The sequence below is a fragment of the Sitophilus oryzae genome, unplaced genomic scaffold, assembly GCF_002938485.1.
Source record: "Sitophilus oryzae breed Bouriz unplaced genomic scaffold, Soryzae_2.0 scaffold_119_pilon_pilon, whole genome shotgun sequence".
In the NCBI taxonomy this organism is placed as follows: domain Eukaryota; kingdom Metazoa; phylum Arthropoda; class Insecta; order Coleoptera; family Curculionidae; genus Sitophilus; species Sitophilus oryzae.
This window is the reverse complement of record NW_022145837.1, coordinates 2,934,607-2,951,243: the sequence shown is the minus strand read 5'-3', so window position 1 is coordinate 2,951,243 and position 16,637 is coordinate 2,934,607. Positions and strand designations below refer to the sequence as shown.

Sequence of the window (16,637 nt, the reverse complement as noted above, 5' to 3'; positions counted from 1 at the left end):
TGACTACAACTTTGATTTTAAATGACACATTATTTTTTTACTTTTTTCCATAGCAACTGTTAAAATTGCCTTATATCTATCAAAAATAGTAGATAAAATAGTACTTTAACCGCAAAGGTAGAATAAATTATACTTTAACAGCGAGGATAGGTTAAAAACTTTATTTCTTTTGGCACCTTTTTTAATTGCTTCCATTTTTGAGAATTTCTGTATTCCTTTTCATAAGTTATTTGGGATTTAAATGGAAGTAGTTTGGATATGGCGTTTGTCGCCTCAGCCTAAATATCTGTTGGTAATTTACTTATTTCGTTTTGAGCCATTTCTGGCTCCAATTCAATCAGCAATCGACGCGAAAGAGAATTAAAAAATATTGACTCAAAAGTGACAACTAAAAAGACAGCTTTATTTATTTGTAAAAATTACATAGAAACCAACGCCAACCCAGCACAATATTTTTTCTACTCGCAATAAATTCCCTGAAATAATAATTTCTGAATATTTTTTAAAACGTAACTCGCTCTGGAAAGAAATATTGTTTTATACACGACGATAAAATTGCATTATCCTCTCCTAAAATTATTTATACAGGACGATAAAATACAATTTTATCCTCTTGTATAAAAAATAACTATTATTCTATAGAAAATGACACTCTGAATAGAATGGCATATTCATCAACTTTTGAAATTTTCACATACGGTTTATTGGAAATTCTAACATGCGATGACAATTTGACTCGAAATACCAAGTGTGTGATACCAAATTATTCGTAAAAAATGATTTTTTGAAATATGCTAATGAGTCACCCTCGTTCCATTTGAAAAAATTGAGATATGATTAAAAATAAGATTTGAGCATCTTGTAACCGGTCAGGACAAGACACGAAAAACATTAGACGATCAAATCTATTTTTCCAAGGCTCCTTGATTAAAAGTTTGTGTTTTTAACTCAGCCATGGCACTCTAGATTGAAATTTAAAATACGATTTTTTTTAAACGAAAATGTCAAAAGTTGATTTAAAAATACTGAAGATATATTTTAAAAATCAAATCCTTGGTGGTATAAAAGATACAGACAATATTTTGGTTTCTTATTCTGGTTAATAAGTTCTTTTATTTGTATAATTTAAATCACGGGGAGACTTAATTTCAAAATTCGCGGGCTATTTATTTTATGGCGCCATCGCCATCTCTTTATTGCCCCCGCAGTCATAATCTTTAATTTTACGCAGTAGGCTGCGGAGGGGACCACAGAACCACAAATCATTTTTAGGCGAGTCGAGGTGGCTGCGCCGATAATTCTAAATATCACCGCTAGGGTGCATGAATTTAAACCCCTTTACTGCTAATAACATCGAAATTAAACTTCCTACTTCCCTTTTCCTTTACTCTTATTCTACTTCTTCTTCTTCTTCTGATCTCTGAGCTCCTCACGTTGTCGTCGACTGTGAAATAAAAGCCCTCTTTGATTTCCGTATTGGATTTGACTTTGGAATTGCTTAAATCGTATCGGGAAGGGAGGTAAAAGCTTTAAAGGATCTTTGGGTTGATTGCAAATTCCGTTATTGATATGCTATAAAGTATTTAATTAATAAATTAATGAATTAAGTACGAATGATTGAATAAAATTTTATTTAAATTTGGTATCTGTAGGTTTTATAATTTAGTTATTGAATGAGTATCTTACAATAAACATAAAGAACAAACAAACAAACCAAAGAGAATGCAAAACATTATACAAATTACATTGTCAGTCGATTTGTTTAAAATAAACCTTTAAAAATATTTACAATGTCAAAGAATAAAAAAAATAAAAATAAGATTCAAAAATATTTTGTAAGTTTATAGTTAATATCAATGACCAATAAATTTATTTCGATGTCATTGGTAAATATAGTAATAGCAAACATTAGACCAGTGTTTACAAGATCAAATTCGATTATCAAAATATAAGTCATTTACGGCGTAGAAATCCTTGTCTAGCAAATAAAATTTCAATGTTTTGCGAAATGAAGAAAATGATGTTATGAATTTGATTTCAAATGGCAGGTGATTGTGCATTTTTTTCGAATTGTATAATATTGAACATTTAACGAACTCTGAGCGTGGGGTAGGTAGATAAAGATCTTGCTCCGCGTTCCTGAGTGGATAAGTGTGATATGGCCTGTCTTGAGAAGCTGATACATGCTTACGTATTAGGCAAACGGATTCAAATATAAATAAGGAAGGAAGAGTTAATATTTTTAATTTTTTAAAAAAGTCCTGGCAATGAGTTCTGCTGTTTAGTCCCAGTGAATATCGAACAGCCCTCTCCTGGAGTTTGAAAATGCGGTGAAATTGAGTCGCACAACACGTACCCCAGAATGGAAGGTCATATCTGAGGTGCGACTCGAAAAGTGCATAGAAAAGGAGCGAACACTCCACAAACTGAACCAGAACCGTTCTGCTTCCCAAGTGGAAAACCCTTCCCAAACCAACTTAAAGGAGAACTCAAGAACTTGAAAGACTCCATCCATAACCTGAAATGGAAATCCTCCAATGATCTAAGACACTCAAAGAAATTTCTCAGGACTTACAACCGCGAAAATTCAAAGGTTTTCCTTGATTTAAGTTAAAACAGTCTTTGGGTTGTCACTAGGTTTTTAACAGGACACTCTCTCCTTAATGAACACCAGAAAAGATTGAAGCTAAGAAGCAACGGCGAATGCAGATTCTGTGGGGAAAATGGGGAAACACCAGAACACCTTATCACTGAATGCCCTGAGACGGCAACCATTCGTAGTATAAACTTTGGTAAGACTGATATCAGAGATGGCGAACTAATCTCTGTAAAACTATCTTAGATACTGGCTTTCGTCAAAGCCCTGAGACTGTACGATGAGTTATATCTCAATAGAGAAGGATACAATAGATCCACAATCTTTATATTATTTTTTTGTAAAAAAAATGTTCTTGGACGGTGTGAGATTATTTTTTTACGAAAATAAAACAAACAGTCAGTGCAATGGAACGTCTCAAGTGCATGATTTGTGGAATATACAAACAATTGGTATATTCAGGCAGAATATGTTTTAACATCCAATGCACCAGAACTAATATTAAGACCGTCGGTTTGATAAATACAAAGGGCAAGTCAGTCCCAAGTTTATTTATCCGAAATAATTTTCCTTCGCCCTCGCTGTTTTCTCCTCACTCTTTCTCATCCCTCCTGCGAAAATTAGAAGCGGGTGATTTATTAAAACCATACGTTTCAATGGGGGTGGAAATATTAAAACATAGACAAAAGCGAGGGATAGAGAACTTTAAATTTTGGGGGCAGTAAAAACCGACTGCCAAACGCCGAGCACGTGAAATAAAAGACTCGTAAATTCTCTATTTCACGACAAAATTATTTGTCTCTAAAGTCCTGACAGAGCTTGTTTATTACTGGTTGGTATTTTGATATATTATTCTAGGAACTGTTATGTCAAAATTAATTACTATAGTTGTATATTATCAATATTTGAATATAATGTAATTTATATATCAATATAATCGTTTTCAGTATAGTTTCTTGCATAATATAAGTTGCCAATCGCAAAAAACTTGCAATATCTATGTTTCTAATCTGTGTTTTCTAGGACCTGTTTGTAAATTACTTATTTTTATTATTTTTAATAATTCAAACAAATTAAACAAAATAGTATATTGTTTTATTAGGATTAAAAATGAAACTTCTTGTACGTTTGGCATGCAGGCCAGGTTCAAAAAGACATTTTTACTCCGAATAGAACATTTTTCTATATTTTCAAACGCCTCAAATAATTGTTTAAACAATTTCAAACGTTGCAAATAATCTAAAAAAATTTAAAGTAATGCCTTGTAAGTAATTATATTTCGAGACCAAACTATGGTTACACTCTTTGACTTTGATACTTTATGTCAGTTTAATAATATATTTTTCAACTTTTATGCTTAGGCATAATGGAACGGAATGATGGCAGATTTAAAATTATTTATTTTGTTAAATCTGCACGCAGTAAGTGGAATTTACAAATAAAAAAAACATGTAATTCTCCTAATAATACTTTATATATTCAGAGAGAATAATATTTATTAAAGTTATTACCCAAAACCATGAAATTTCATATTCTGTCGGGATACGATTCTCATTTTCTTTCTTTACAAAAATTATGTAATAACTAATAAGTATTTTTTGTGCTATTTGTTAGTGAACCAGTGTGTGTATTATTTGTTAGTGTTTGTCGCCTCACTTGCCTGCTAGGCTGGTAGCGTCCACCCGCTCAATTGTTCACTTTATTATTTTTATACGATGCTCTTATATAACTAACGATGGAAAACTCTTAAATAACTAAGGATGGAAAACTCGATGAGGGTATAAAAGATCGAATAATGCAAGGCAGGAGGGCAATATCTATATTGAATGGTGTACTGTGGGATCAAGGAATCTCTAAACTAATAAGAAGAAAATATATAATACGGTAGTGAAAAGCATAATAACTTACGGAAGCGAAATATGGCAGTTGAAAAGCAGAACAGAGAACATGCTATTAGCGATCGAAATGGATTACTGGAGATCTGCTGGAAAATCAAAAAAAGAACAAATAACCAACGACAGAGTAAGAGAGATTATGGGACGACATAAGAACAAAACAACTCATATGGTGGACACCTCGAGGCAGAAATAAAAGAGGAAGGCCGCGACGAAGCTGGAGGGAGGGTGTGGATAAAGAACTAGAAAATAGAGGAATACCTGATGATCTCTGGCTAAACAGAGAAGAGTGGAGGTTAGGTGTCGGTAAACTTCGTAGAACGTTCTGAACCAACTTATATTTTTCTCTATTAGAAATAATGCCGTAGTTGATATATAGAGAAATTGGAACAACTTTCGTTGCACGTCATCAATGACACCATGCGTCGTCTTATGGAGTTTGCTGGTGCAACGAAAGTTATTTTAATTTCCCTATAGGAAACTACAATAGTAATAATGAAACAATTGTATATCTGTTAAAGATACGTATTTCCTGCTATTTATTAGTACATATAGTGTTAATGTAAATTTACATTTTAGCCTAACAACTACAACAAAAAATACCGTATAATCAAAAAAAAACGAGGTCCTAGTTGGCTTGGAAATGTCGATCAATGACATTCCCCATACAACTCTACATATAAAATGACGGCGATCTTAATTTCATAGTCATCCCTGGCGCCGTTTTTATTCTATCATATTCTAGTAAGGAACTACATACTTTACATAATATATTATATTTTACATAATATGTCATGATACGATTTTCATTTACTTCTTATTTAGTTATTTCAGTTACGTTCTGAATTAAGTCTATAAGTGTAGACGAGACGCACTTTTTGCTTTTTGTTATTATATACTATTGTATGATCGAGAAAAAACGGCATCAAAGTCGGCTGGAAAATGACAATTGATGAGAATTTTGGCGAGGTAAATCTGTAGAAGTTATTTACTAAAAATTGAAATAAAACTTGTCAAAAATTACCAGTAATTATAGAAAGGTTAAAAAAGATAGAACATTTCCATACATACACATCTAGGTATTTCGAAAAAAATGTATTTCTGGAATTTTAAACTACACTATTTTAAAAATCATTTCTGCTCAATATAAAAATAAATTACAACCTTCTTAAGACCAACTGACAGCAAGTGCCATAGAAGAATAAAAAGGCGAACGGGCCAAGTAATGACGTCTACGAAAAATGTTAAAAAAACTATACTTTGGATGGGAATTGATCAAAATCCGTTCTTAGTGAACGTCTATGTCCCATAAGGAGTAACTATAATAATTTTCAGCTCAATCTGCCGTGTATTTTTCGAGATATCGTGATGAGTCAGTGAGTATCAGATCGCTTTTATAGATATAGATTAACCGATGGTACGGAGACATTTGGAAATAGCCAGGAAACTCAGAATCAATAAAAAAATATGTATATTAGAACATATTGGCTTAAAGATCGATATTATTAGTTTGGCTTATTTTTCCCACGCTCTTTGCTACGCACGGTATCCATTCCTTGCACACTACGTCAAGCTATCGTCGTCCGTCCACCTAGCCACCCAACATCGCTCTAAACCCAAGGCGTCGCCTCCGCTCGGCAGGTGCGCCTCGTCCAGTTCTCGCGCCCGCCCACCGCTGCGGTTTCTTTTTTCGCAAAAAGGATTTTTCTCCCGAGTCTCCACCCTCCCCGGCCAATCGCCGTCGAGGGGCGGAGCCAGGTCCCGGCACCGCGCAGCGCTCCTACGTGCGTCCGCTCTTTTAATTTGCCGCTAACGGCGAGGCGAAACGGAAAAAAAACGACACGAAGTGCTCGGGAGAGAGTGAGAGAGACATAGAGCGTGGGAGGTGGTGGTGGGTGGGTCATATTCGTATCGGTCGGAGACTTTTTGGTCGTTTTCGGTGGTAAACAAGTCGAGATACATGTGCCGCTAATAACTTTTATTAAAGAGGAAGAAAATCTCGTCTCTCTCGCTGCCGTTGCTGTTCTGGCGTTAAAGTGCAAAATGGCCGGAGCTGTAATCCTTTTTTCTCGGCCATTAGCGTTATTAAAGCCTTAATCAGTGTCCGGGGCTATTACTTTTACGAAACGTCTATTTTTTGTGTGTGCGAGTGCACCGAACAATATTCTTAATTAACGATATTATGCAACCGTGAAATTTAATATTACGTTGCATAATATGGCGTGTTACGATTCACATTTTCTCTTTTAGAATTACATATACCATATACAATATAATAATAATAGCTCCCGTATATAGCGTTTAACGCCTTGGGAGTAGCAAGGTACAGCTTGCCATGCTAGAGCCGTTCGGTATACAAGGAAGGTAATATGGCTAGCATTACGCTTCAACCGCCTATTATTACCTCAGGATTGTGAATCCCAAGTATTCATTTAAGGCTGAGTCGACCTAAGTACCCAAACTATTTTTATTTTAATAAAAATAGTCGGCTGATAAAATGCCGGGTGTAGGATTCGAACCCACACCTTGAGATTGGTAAACGAGAGCCTGTACCTCTACGCCACCGGGCACCAACATATAATAATTTTCCAATATATCATGATAAACTTACTGAATATTTACAGTACTAAATCCTATATATATAAAGCTTTACCAGTAGGAATAAAAAAGTTTTAAAAATGTAACTTTTATTACCCATTGGTAGTTTAAAGTAGGTATTCTTGTTATGTTTTTTCTGTAATTAGTTATTAATCCGTTAGTCAATGTTTTAGTTTATTACCCTTATAAATATAAGTTGAATGGTGGTATTCCCAAGAGGTTTAAAAGCAAAATTTTCCAAAGTTAGTTTTTTTTCATAAAAAATTCTCTATGCCATGCTGCGTGCATTAGAAAAGGATCTATGTTTTATCTATTTATTAATAGATGACCTTGTAGTATTTTTTAACAATTTTTTATAAAAGTTTAAGTGCCAAGAACAGCTGCAAATATGTCCATTCTTGTTCAATTTGTTTTTAGCTCTATCTTGGTTTAGTCTTTGTTATTTAGTAAAATACAGGTTTACCAAATTTAAAAAAATAAGTAACTTCAGTTCTGTTTCACTTCATTTAAAACTATTGTAATATTTACATATTATTAAAAGAACCGTTCTGTTTTCCAAACGGAAATCAACTGAAAGCGGAACTGAAGAATCTGGAAGACTCCATCCGTAACTTGGAATGGGTGTCCTCCAACGGTCTAAGACACTCGAAAAAGTTCCTCAGAACTTACGACCGAGAGAAATCAAAGGTTTTCCTTGAATTAAGTAAAAGCAATCTTCGGATTGTCACGGGGTTTCTAACAGGACACTGTCTCCTCAACGAATACCTCAGTAGGCTGAACTGAGAAACAACGGCGAATGCAAATTTTGTGGGGAAAATGTGGAAACACCAGAACACCTTATCACTGAGTGCGCCGAGACTACGACCATTCGTGCCATGAACTTTGGTACGGCTGATGTCGAGGATGAAGAGCTGGCCTCTGTGGAGCCGTCTCAAATACTGGCTTTTGTTAAAGCCCTGGGACTGTATGATAAAGTATGAAGAAAGGGGAACATACAATAGATCTGTAAGGTCGCGGTGATTAACTCCCCTCCTAAGCATTCTACATTGTAATACTGCATCAAATAATATTTATATTAACCTCATTCCAGACAAAACTATAAAATATAATGTGTTACATAATTTGTCGTGATGTAATACCCATATTCTCTTTTCGAAAGAAAATATTTTAATAATAAAACATCGAATAACCAGCATCTCATTAATGATTCTCAGTGGTTTTTTAACGTATTTTTAATAAATGTACTGTATATTTATGGCAGTTCGTTGATACTTTACTTGCGTGTTTAGTTTGTTATTTCTTTTAGTTTTCTGCTCAAATTTTTATTTAAAGTCTACTTTTTAAACAATAACACATAATACTCTTCTTAATTAATATTCTTAAAGACAAAATGAAAGAAAAATTACAATGTTACATAATAGATTGTGATACGATTCGCATTATCTCTTTTAGAAACACTCATGCCTTCATAATAATGTTCAAATACTAAATTTGCCACTTTTTTTAATGTTTCTAACTTTTTTATAATGAGTACTTACAGTACTAAATCATATCTGCTAACTTACATTAAAATTAATAATATAATAAAATTACAAAAAAAATGTGTGGCAGATAATTTTTATGTTAATAGATTATTTTATATTTGAAATATTTTACTAAAAATACATTTTTTATATTTCAGAAGGAAGTAAATGTCCGACACCAGGCTGTACAGGTCAAGGTCACGTCACAGGGTTATACTCTCACCACAGAAGGTAATTCAAATTCATATTTCATTCAAATATAGTAGACTAGTATATATATTTTTCATTTTATTTTGAACTGTCCATTATTCTGAACTCCATTATTAACAAACTGTGACTTGTCTAGTCTGTCTGGATGTCCAAGAAAGGACAAAGTCACACCAGAAAGTAAGTATAGCTATAGAGTAATAGATATATAGAGGTTTTTATCTAAATATATATGTCAATATCTCAGTTATCTACTAGTTAGTGTAGACAATCTTATGGAATATAGAATATTGTGTAACAAGAACGAGTAGTTGATAAATATCCCTTAGTGTCTAAAAGGAAAAAACTATTACGTATATGTTACACACTGTACTTAAACACATAAACCACCATTATTAGTTTATAGCATTGCTTTTTTATCGTTTATTTTGTTCCCAACATACCATTTTGCTTTATTTTGCGGGGTAGAGAGCATTTCTCCATTATTGTTTTCCGTAGTTTTTAGTAGCTTCTCTCATATCTGTAGTTGGTTCCCAAGGTGGTGCAGCAAAGAATCAGTTTTGTCGCATTGAGTATATATTACGTGTGTGGTAAACCTTTTTTCAATAAACATAAGCTGTTTCTAAATTTTTTTTACGTATTATTATTGTTTGTTTGTATTTGTTTATCTCTCTACCCGGCCGTTTGTAATTGTTTTGTCTGTATTTTCTTATGGTTCCACACACTTATATTATACTCAATAAAAATTATATTAACTTATGAATATGTTTCTTAATACAATAGAAATAAAATTTTTCTGTTCACAATAAGGTTTAAAATACTGTAACAGATCAAAATAAGTTTAAAATACTAAACAAATGTGGGTCATAATATATTGGTATCTGATTGACATTTTCTTGTTGAAAATATTTTTTTCTTTTTTTAACTTTTCTTTTGTTTATATAAATGTTTATATTCCTAATATTATTACATGCATTTTATGAAATATTGACTGTTTCATAGAAGCATTTAAGCTGATATGAAATTCTCTGTCATAATAAACTCTATTTAAGATTTTATTCAATTGAGATTTTATTTAAAATTTTTATCACATAATATACTTGAGATTACACATGTGTCTTTTTCTCATATATAACAGTGAAAATCTGAAATCCAGTAAATTTTGATAACCACTGGAAAATACTAATAATTACGCATTGAACCAGTGACTGTGTGTAATTTAAAAAAAAATGAGAACCTTTCCTAGTAATTGCTAGCAATCAATACTGACAGTAATATTTACTAAAAATTGTCAGTGAAAGTAATTCTATTATACATTAACACCATTAACAAATTTAGAGTACGGGCCAAGTAAATGACGTCTTCGACGCCGTTTTTTTCCGATCCTATGGTATAGTTTATGATTATCAGAAGTAATAGCAGAAACTAACGCTGAAAAATAGCATAATGAGGCACAAAAAGAAAACTCGAAACGTCCAAAACGAGCAGAAGTTCTAAACTTTTCCAAATGCTTGTTTTTTTGTTATAATTTTCTCTATTCTGTGGAAAACAATGTTCTAGTCTCGTCGGAATAACGAAAATGAAGAGAAAGCTCGACCTTTTGTTGCTTTTAAAATAGAACTTTCCACTGTATTCAGTTGTCATGTAAATATAAAATAATACTGAAAGTTTTTACAGCGGTGTAATTAATTATTGTTTAAAAGTACAGAAATGGGAAAATTAAATAAATAAATTTTATTTAGTTTATACAGGAGTCCTGAACCAGTGCGTGGGAATTTATAGCTTCTATAATAAAGAACTTAAGGATTTAATTTTGTTTAAGTTTCGACCTAGACTGTATACTAGGGCCAGTTACATTCTCCAGTCCTATTCTGTTCAAAAAATCTTGCAACTTGTTCAAAAAACAGAAATACAATGTTTTAAAGTTAGTATTACTACATTTAAACCCATTAACGTTCAACAGTTTTTACTGGCAAAAATAATTGTGATCAATTTTACGCAAACATTTAAATTGTTATCCATTTTAATATTAGTCAGTAATCCACTTAAATATTCATATTAAAATGGATTACATACGATCCCTAAGTTGCGTTTTTTTGTGATTGAATTGCATGCAACCCAATCACTACACACGCAAAAATAATTGTAATTCATTAGTGTCGGTACTTTAATATTAAAGTGTAATCCAGTTTAATATATACATTTACTGTTATTCGTTTCAATATTAATATATAATCCAGTTAAATCTTGATATTAAAACGGATTACAATTATTTTTTTACTACAAAAAATAATTAAACGCATGGAGTAATGTCAAGTATAAATGCTACATGTAATCCATTTAAATATTGATATTAAAATGGATTACACTGTAATATTAAAACGGATTACAATTATTTTTTTACTATAAAAAAGAATTAGTGACGTGGAGTAATCTCGAGTATAAATGCTATATGTAATCCATTTAAATATTGATATTAAAATGTATTACACTGTAATACTTAAACGGATTGCAATTATTTTTTACTATAAAAAAGAATTAGTGACATGGAGTAACCTCGAGCACAAATTCTATATGTAATCCATTTAAATATTGATATTAAAACGGATTACACTGTAATATTAAAACGGATTACAATTATTTTTTTTTGTATTAAAAAAATTAGTGACATGGAGTAATCTCGAGCATAAATTCTATATGTAATCCATTTAAATATTAATATTAAAATAAATTACACTGTAACATTAAACAAACAAAAAATAACAAAACGGATTACAATATTTTTTTTTTTCTACAAAAAAAGAATTAGAGACATGAAGTAATCTCGAGTATAAGTATTAAATCTATAGCAACAAAAAATTGAAAAAAACTGATTCTTTTGCAAACCGTCTAGTCCTGGCATCGCATGAAACCATTCTGAAATGCCCGACTCCGGGCTGCAACGGGCGCGGCCACGTCAGTTCGAACCGGAACTCGCACCGGAGCCTTTCCGGTTGTCCATTGGCGGCGGCCAGTAAACAGGCGGCCAGGGAGCACAAATACCAAAGTAGTTTGCATCATAGGCTTAAAAATCCGGCTGTTAGTGTGTTCGGTAAGTGTGCTACGAAGGGAGAGGGCCGGTGTTAAAAGAAATAGATAAAAAACCTCTCGGTATACAGGGTGTCCCATTTTATCGTTTATGAGCAAAGATTCAAAGATGCGATTTTCACATCATTGTGCTACTTTTTTAGGAAACTAAAGTTGCTACACACAATTTCTTTCTTTCTACATCCTTTGTAATAAAACTTTAATTGGTATGGCTTATATTTCTTTTATCTAAGCCCAATCCTTGACATAAAATCGACGTTATTTTGCCTCATGCATGACTTATAGCTGTAAATTAACAAGAATGCTACTCTGAAACGTATCCTAATAAAATTAAACTTCTTCAGGTAACATTCAGAGCGATTTCGCATCATCCAATTCCTCATACGAGACCGGTAAAAAAACTCCAACCTTGGCAGAAGACGTCAAACCAAACTATCTAGCTTCTCCTTACTCCACAACACCACTACCGGCCTCTTCCAGTTCAGAAGACAAAAACGGCGGGTCCTATGAGCAGTACTATGGTGCTAAAACGAACCCTATCAAGCCTGATCCCATGAAGATTCCCAAGAACGAAGTACCGACGACTACAAGCTGTAATATATCAGGTAGTCATACAATTTTTATACAGACAGGTTTTTCTATAGAAACTAGCTAAATTAGTACCGGCGGTATAAACAATTGACGAAATAAAAAACGCCGTTAGACGTTTTACATATTTATTAACATAAATGCCGCCGAAAAGCGAGGTAAATTTTTTAAGTACCGCGGTTTTTGCTATATGTGTATAAATATACCGGCGGTATACTTTTTAAAAAACAGCAATACCGCTTTTATTTTACCAAATTTTATGTGTTATGGTTTTTAACACGTTAAGTTCGCGATTAAGTACTGTTGTAAAAATAAAACTATATTTTATTGCATATAAAATTAAAATTTTTGGCATGTCAGATGCAAAATAAGCAAGTAACGAACACTAAACTTTGTGTATTGCCAGAGGGGGAGCTTAAAAGATAAGTTAATGTCTAGCTTCAGCAATCAAAACACGCTGTAAGCATGTTTTGGTTGCTTCGGTTCCACTCTTTTTTTTTTGTTTTTCTCTGTTAAATTAATGCTCATCTGATGTTTATTTTGAAAATATAAATTTTAAAATTAAATGTTTTACAATCTTTTACAATTATCAAATATCAACGACAGCTCAATTAAAGTCTAAAAATGAAAATGCAAAGATATTAGGTTATGTTATTATTTCGGCGGTATGTTATATCTAAAATACAGTATGCCGTCGTTGAACAGCTTTTGTTTGTCAGATTAAGTGCATGCCGCCGTCAACGACAAATTAATTCAATCTTTCACCGGTATGTGCAGATATAAAAATATCATACCGGCGGTATTGTTAGGGTATACAAAATATACGTATGATATTTACATATCTGCAAATAGCAGTGGAAATTTTTTTGTATACAAGTAACGGTATACAAAAAAATACCGCCGGTATATATAATAATGAAAAAATACCGCCGGTATATAATTTAAGGAAAAATTTTTATATACAAGTTACGGTATACAAAAAAATACCGCCGGTATTTTTTTGTAACCTTAACAATACCGCCCGCATGATATTTCTACATACTAATGTTCTATTTTTAACTCGCCAGGATCGACTCAGAACGAACTTCTTGTACCAAAAACGGAGATAACTACACCGGCTTCTTGTCGTTCACCGCCGGCGAATTTAAGGTCGGCTTACGAACCTTACATGAACCAAGACTCTAATTCTTCCTCCATATCAAGCATGGAAACTATGAACTCCAGAGGACCTCACCAGATCCACCATTTGAGCCCTCATCCTAACTCGCATCCTGGCTACAATATGGACCATCAAATTCCTCACAGGTGAGTAGAGTCTGCTCAGGGGCAAGATGATAGATAAATAATAAAATAAATAAATAAATCTTTACTCATGCCTTGGAGTATACAAACAGACATAAATATACACTTTGTGTTTTAAATTACAAATTAAAAAAAAAGACTATGAAAATAGGAAAAAAAACGAGAATTACTCAAAATGATTCAACAACACGATATTATACAAAATAATGACTGACTTTATGATAATTGTCAAATAATAAACGACAACGTTGCTGAACACGGCGCAATGTGACCAACATAGCGATAATAAAATTCGGTTTAAACTAATTTTTGCAGCTTTAATCTAAATAAAATATCTGTTAAATCATTTGCTCTATAAAGCAACATGAAGAGCTGCTCGGTAACATTTTTGCCAAAATTTCATTTAGTCAGGTTCACAGACTTTAGTGTCAATGTCGATATGATTGATGACGCGCCTCGGAAAAGGTTTTGCGATTACCGTATGTGAGAGAGACTACACCATAATGACTTTCAAAAAAAATAAAATATCCAATTCAAGGACAAAACCTGAAATAGAAGACTATTTTCAGTATATTTATCCAAAAAAAGTAGTTCCATGACATTGAATAATTTTTTTATAGGCCCTCAAAATTGCTTTAATTTGAAATAATTTTAAAGTGCCAATTGATGACGTATGAAAAATACGCCCAATCACATTGCAGAACCGTGCTCGTGTTCCAGCCAACAACTGGCAACATTGCGATTTGATTTGACCAGCACCACCTCACTCAAGGCCAATCAACATGATATGGGCAAGGCAAATATGGCGGCGAAGGCAGCGCATTATTAAATTGTTTACCTTTAACCTGAAGTGGTTAGTAGGTAGTGGTTTCTCGTTCCGATTGCATACCAGAAATAATTAATTATCTCTAGTTTGTTGTGCTTCTGCAACACGTTTGTTTAGTTCTTAGTGTTCAGTGCAAGGTGTGATCAGAAAATTGTGATAAAATAACAGTGTAATAAAAATCCAAACCAGACATTCCGCATAGAGCACTTCAAACTTTTGTGCTTGTCGTACTCCTCTATTATTAATTATTTTAAGGTAAGAACTAGAAGTATTTATCAAGATATTACACCTAAATGAGTAAAAGCCTTCGCCGCCAGTCTGCTTAGTACTTTATAATGGTTACTTACAATAATCAAAAGATAGGTATTAAAGGGTAGGTATTACCATTTTATTGTAGCATGCCTTTTACATGCTCTGTTCCAAATTGTTACGGGAACAGAGGGAGTCCCAAGGTTTCTGCTTTTATATTCCCCAAAAATGACGAGCTTCGTAAAAAATGGTTGACAGCTAAGCGTAAGTTTTACTTACGAACCCCCAAAAAGGTATTAAGTTTTTTTTTCTATATAAAATCTTGAAGCACATATTATATTTTTTATTTATCTTCACCGATTATAGTTTAAATTAATTCTCATTTGTGTAATGTTGCAAAACATAGAAAAAATATTCCATATTTTTTGACCCAAGCCACTGTAGTTTATAAAGTAACTTCCTATACTGTCCATAATAGTATATATTTATCAAACGTTCAGTAAATTCTAAACTATGGTAGGTAAGTGTTTACAATTGAATATTTACTTTATATTGGTATTTTCTGTCATATATTTCTGCTTATTTCTTTTTCCGATGATTTTGAACACTCTGTATATGCTACCTCAAGTTTGAATATTTTAACACTACCTATTTTCTGAGAAAGCAGACCTTTTTATAAAAAGTAAATAACTGATGTTTTCATAAAACTAATAGTACACAAAATTCCATACTTATGTGGAGAACTTTAGACTCCCTGTATATTAAAAAATTAGTGAAATATTACGTAATCTAACCCGACATTTGTGTGAAAAATGTCTATTTGGAAATAAAACAGGTTTTAAAATACGCGCCAAATAAAGCACTTCTATCTCCGTCATATTGGAAAAGGTTGGATAGCCTTGTGTGGAGGTGGTGGTGGGTCAGCATGGTGGCCCGGCCGCGACCGTGTTGCCGCTTTTCAACATGCCAGGTGTGACGTATTAAAAATAAAGTGCGGATTTTTATGCTGGGCTTTTTTGTTTTTATTTATTTTCTTAAGAACGACTTCAAAGTTTTCGAAAGTAAGATAGCAGAAAATTCTAGAATTAATTGCTTTATTCAATTATGCTAATTCCAAAATATAGTGAAAGAGCCCATTGGAAATGGTTGAATAAGCTGTATATAATAAGAATGATGAAATAACAGCTATTTTTATTGCATGTTTTATTCAGGCTCTGTTTTTTTTTAAATATCTCAATTATACATTTTTTTATTAAAGATCGCCCTACCACCATTCTCCAATGTCCGAGGAGATGTACCACAGAGAACGGTCGTACCAGGACATGACAGAACCGGTAACGACCATTGCCAGACCCGTAGTGACGTACTCGAATGACCTGGTCAACAGATCCTACGATTCTTCATTGGTTAATTCTGCCAGTCACAGACCGTACGACCCTGGTACTAATGGCTTTGAAAGGTACGATTTCCTGATGAATTTATAAGATAATAACGTTTTTTTTTCTGTTAAAGGTATGATTCAAGTCAGTGTGTTTCTATTCAGCAATCTTTGGGTCCTCCAAGGGTACCACCACAGGGTATATATGGGTACATGGATGATACACAGGAACACAGGTACTATAATAATAAATTCTGGTATATCTTTTTATTTTGGACATTTTTATCCCATAATATGTTGAAATAAAATGTTTACTCTGATTAAACTATTAGTATATCTTCAAAAAAATATCAACTACATGTTAATTTAGAATAATTTATACATCTAC

The 16,637-nt window shown here is 32.9% G+C and overlaps 1 protein-coding gene across 1 annotated transcript in view; it reads left to right on the top strand.

Annotated features, from left to right (window-relative positions):
• LOC115891925 (myelin transcription factor 1-like protein) overlaps positions 1–16,637 on the top strand; it is a 139,656-nt gene that overhangs the window by 86,741 nt on the left and 36,278 nt on the right. Inside the window, exons 5-10 of the mRNA XM_030912535.1 lie at positions 8,771–8,843; positions 8,959–8,999; positions 12,251–12,511; positions 13,562–13,799; positions 16,130–16,330; positions 16,384–16,485. Coding sequence (XP_030768395.1) covers positions 8,771–8,843; positions 8,959–8,999; positions 12,251–12,511; positions 13,562–13,799; positions 16,130–16,330; positions 16,384–16,485 — 916 coding nt within the window. The remainder of the gene's footprint in view (positions 1–8,770; positions 8,844–8,958; positions 9,000–12,250; positions 12,512–13,561; positions 13,800–16,129; positions 16,331–16,383; positions 16,486–16,637) is intronic.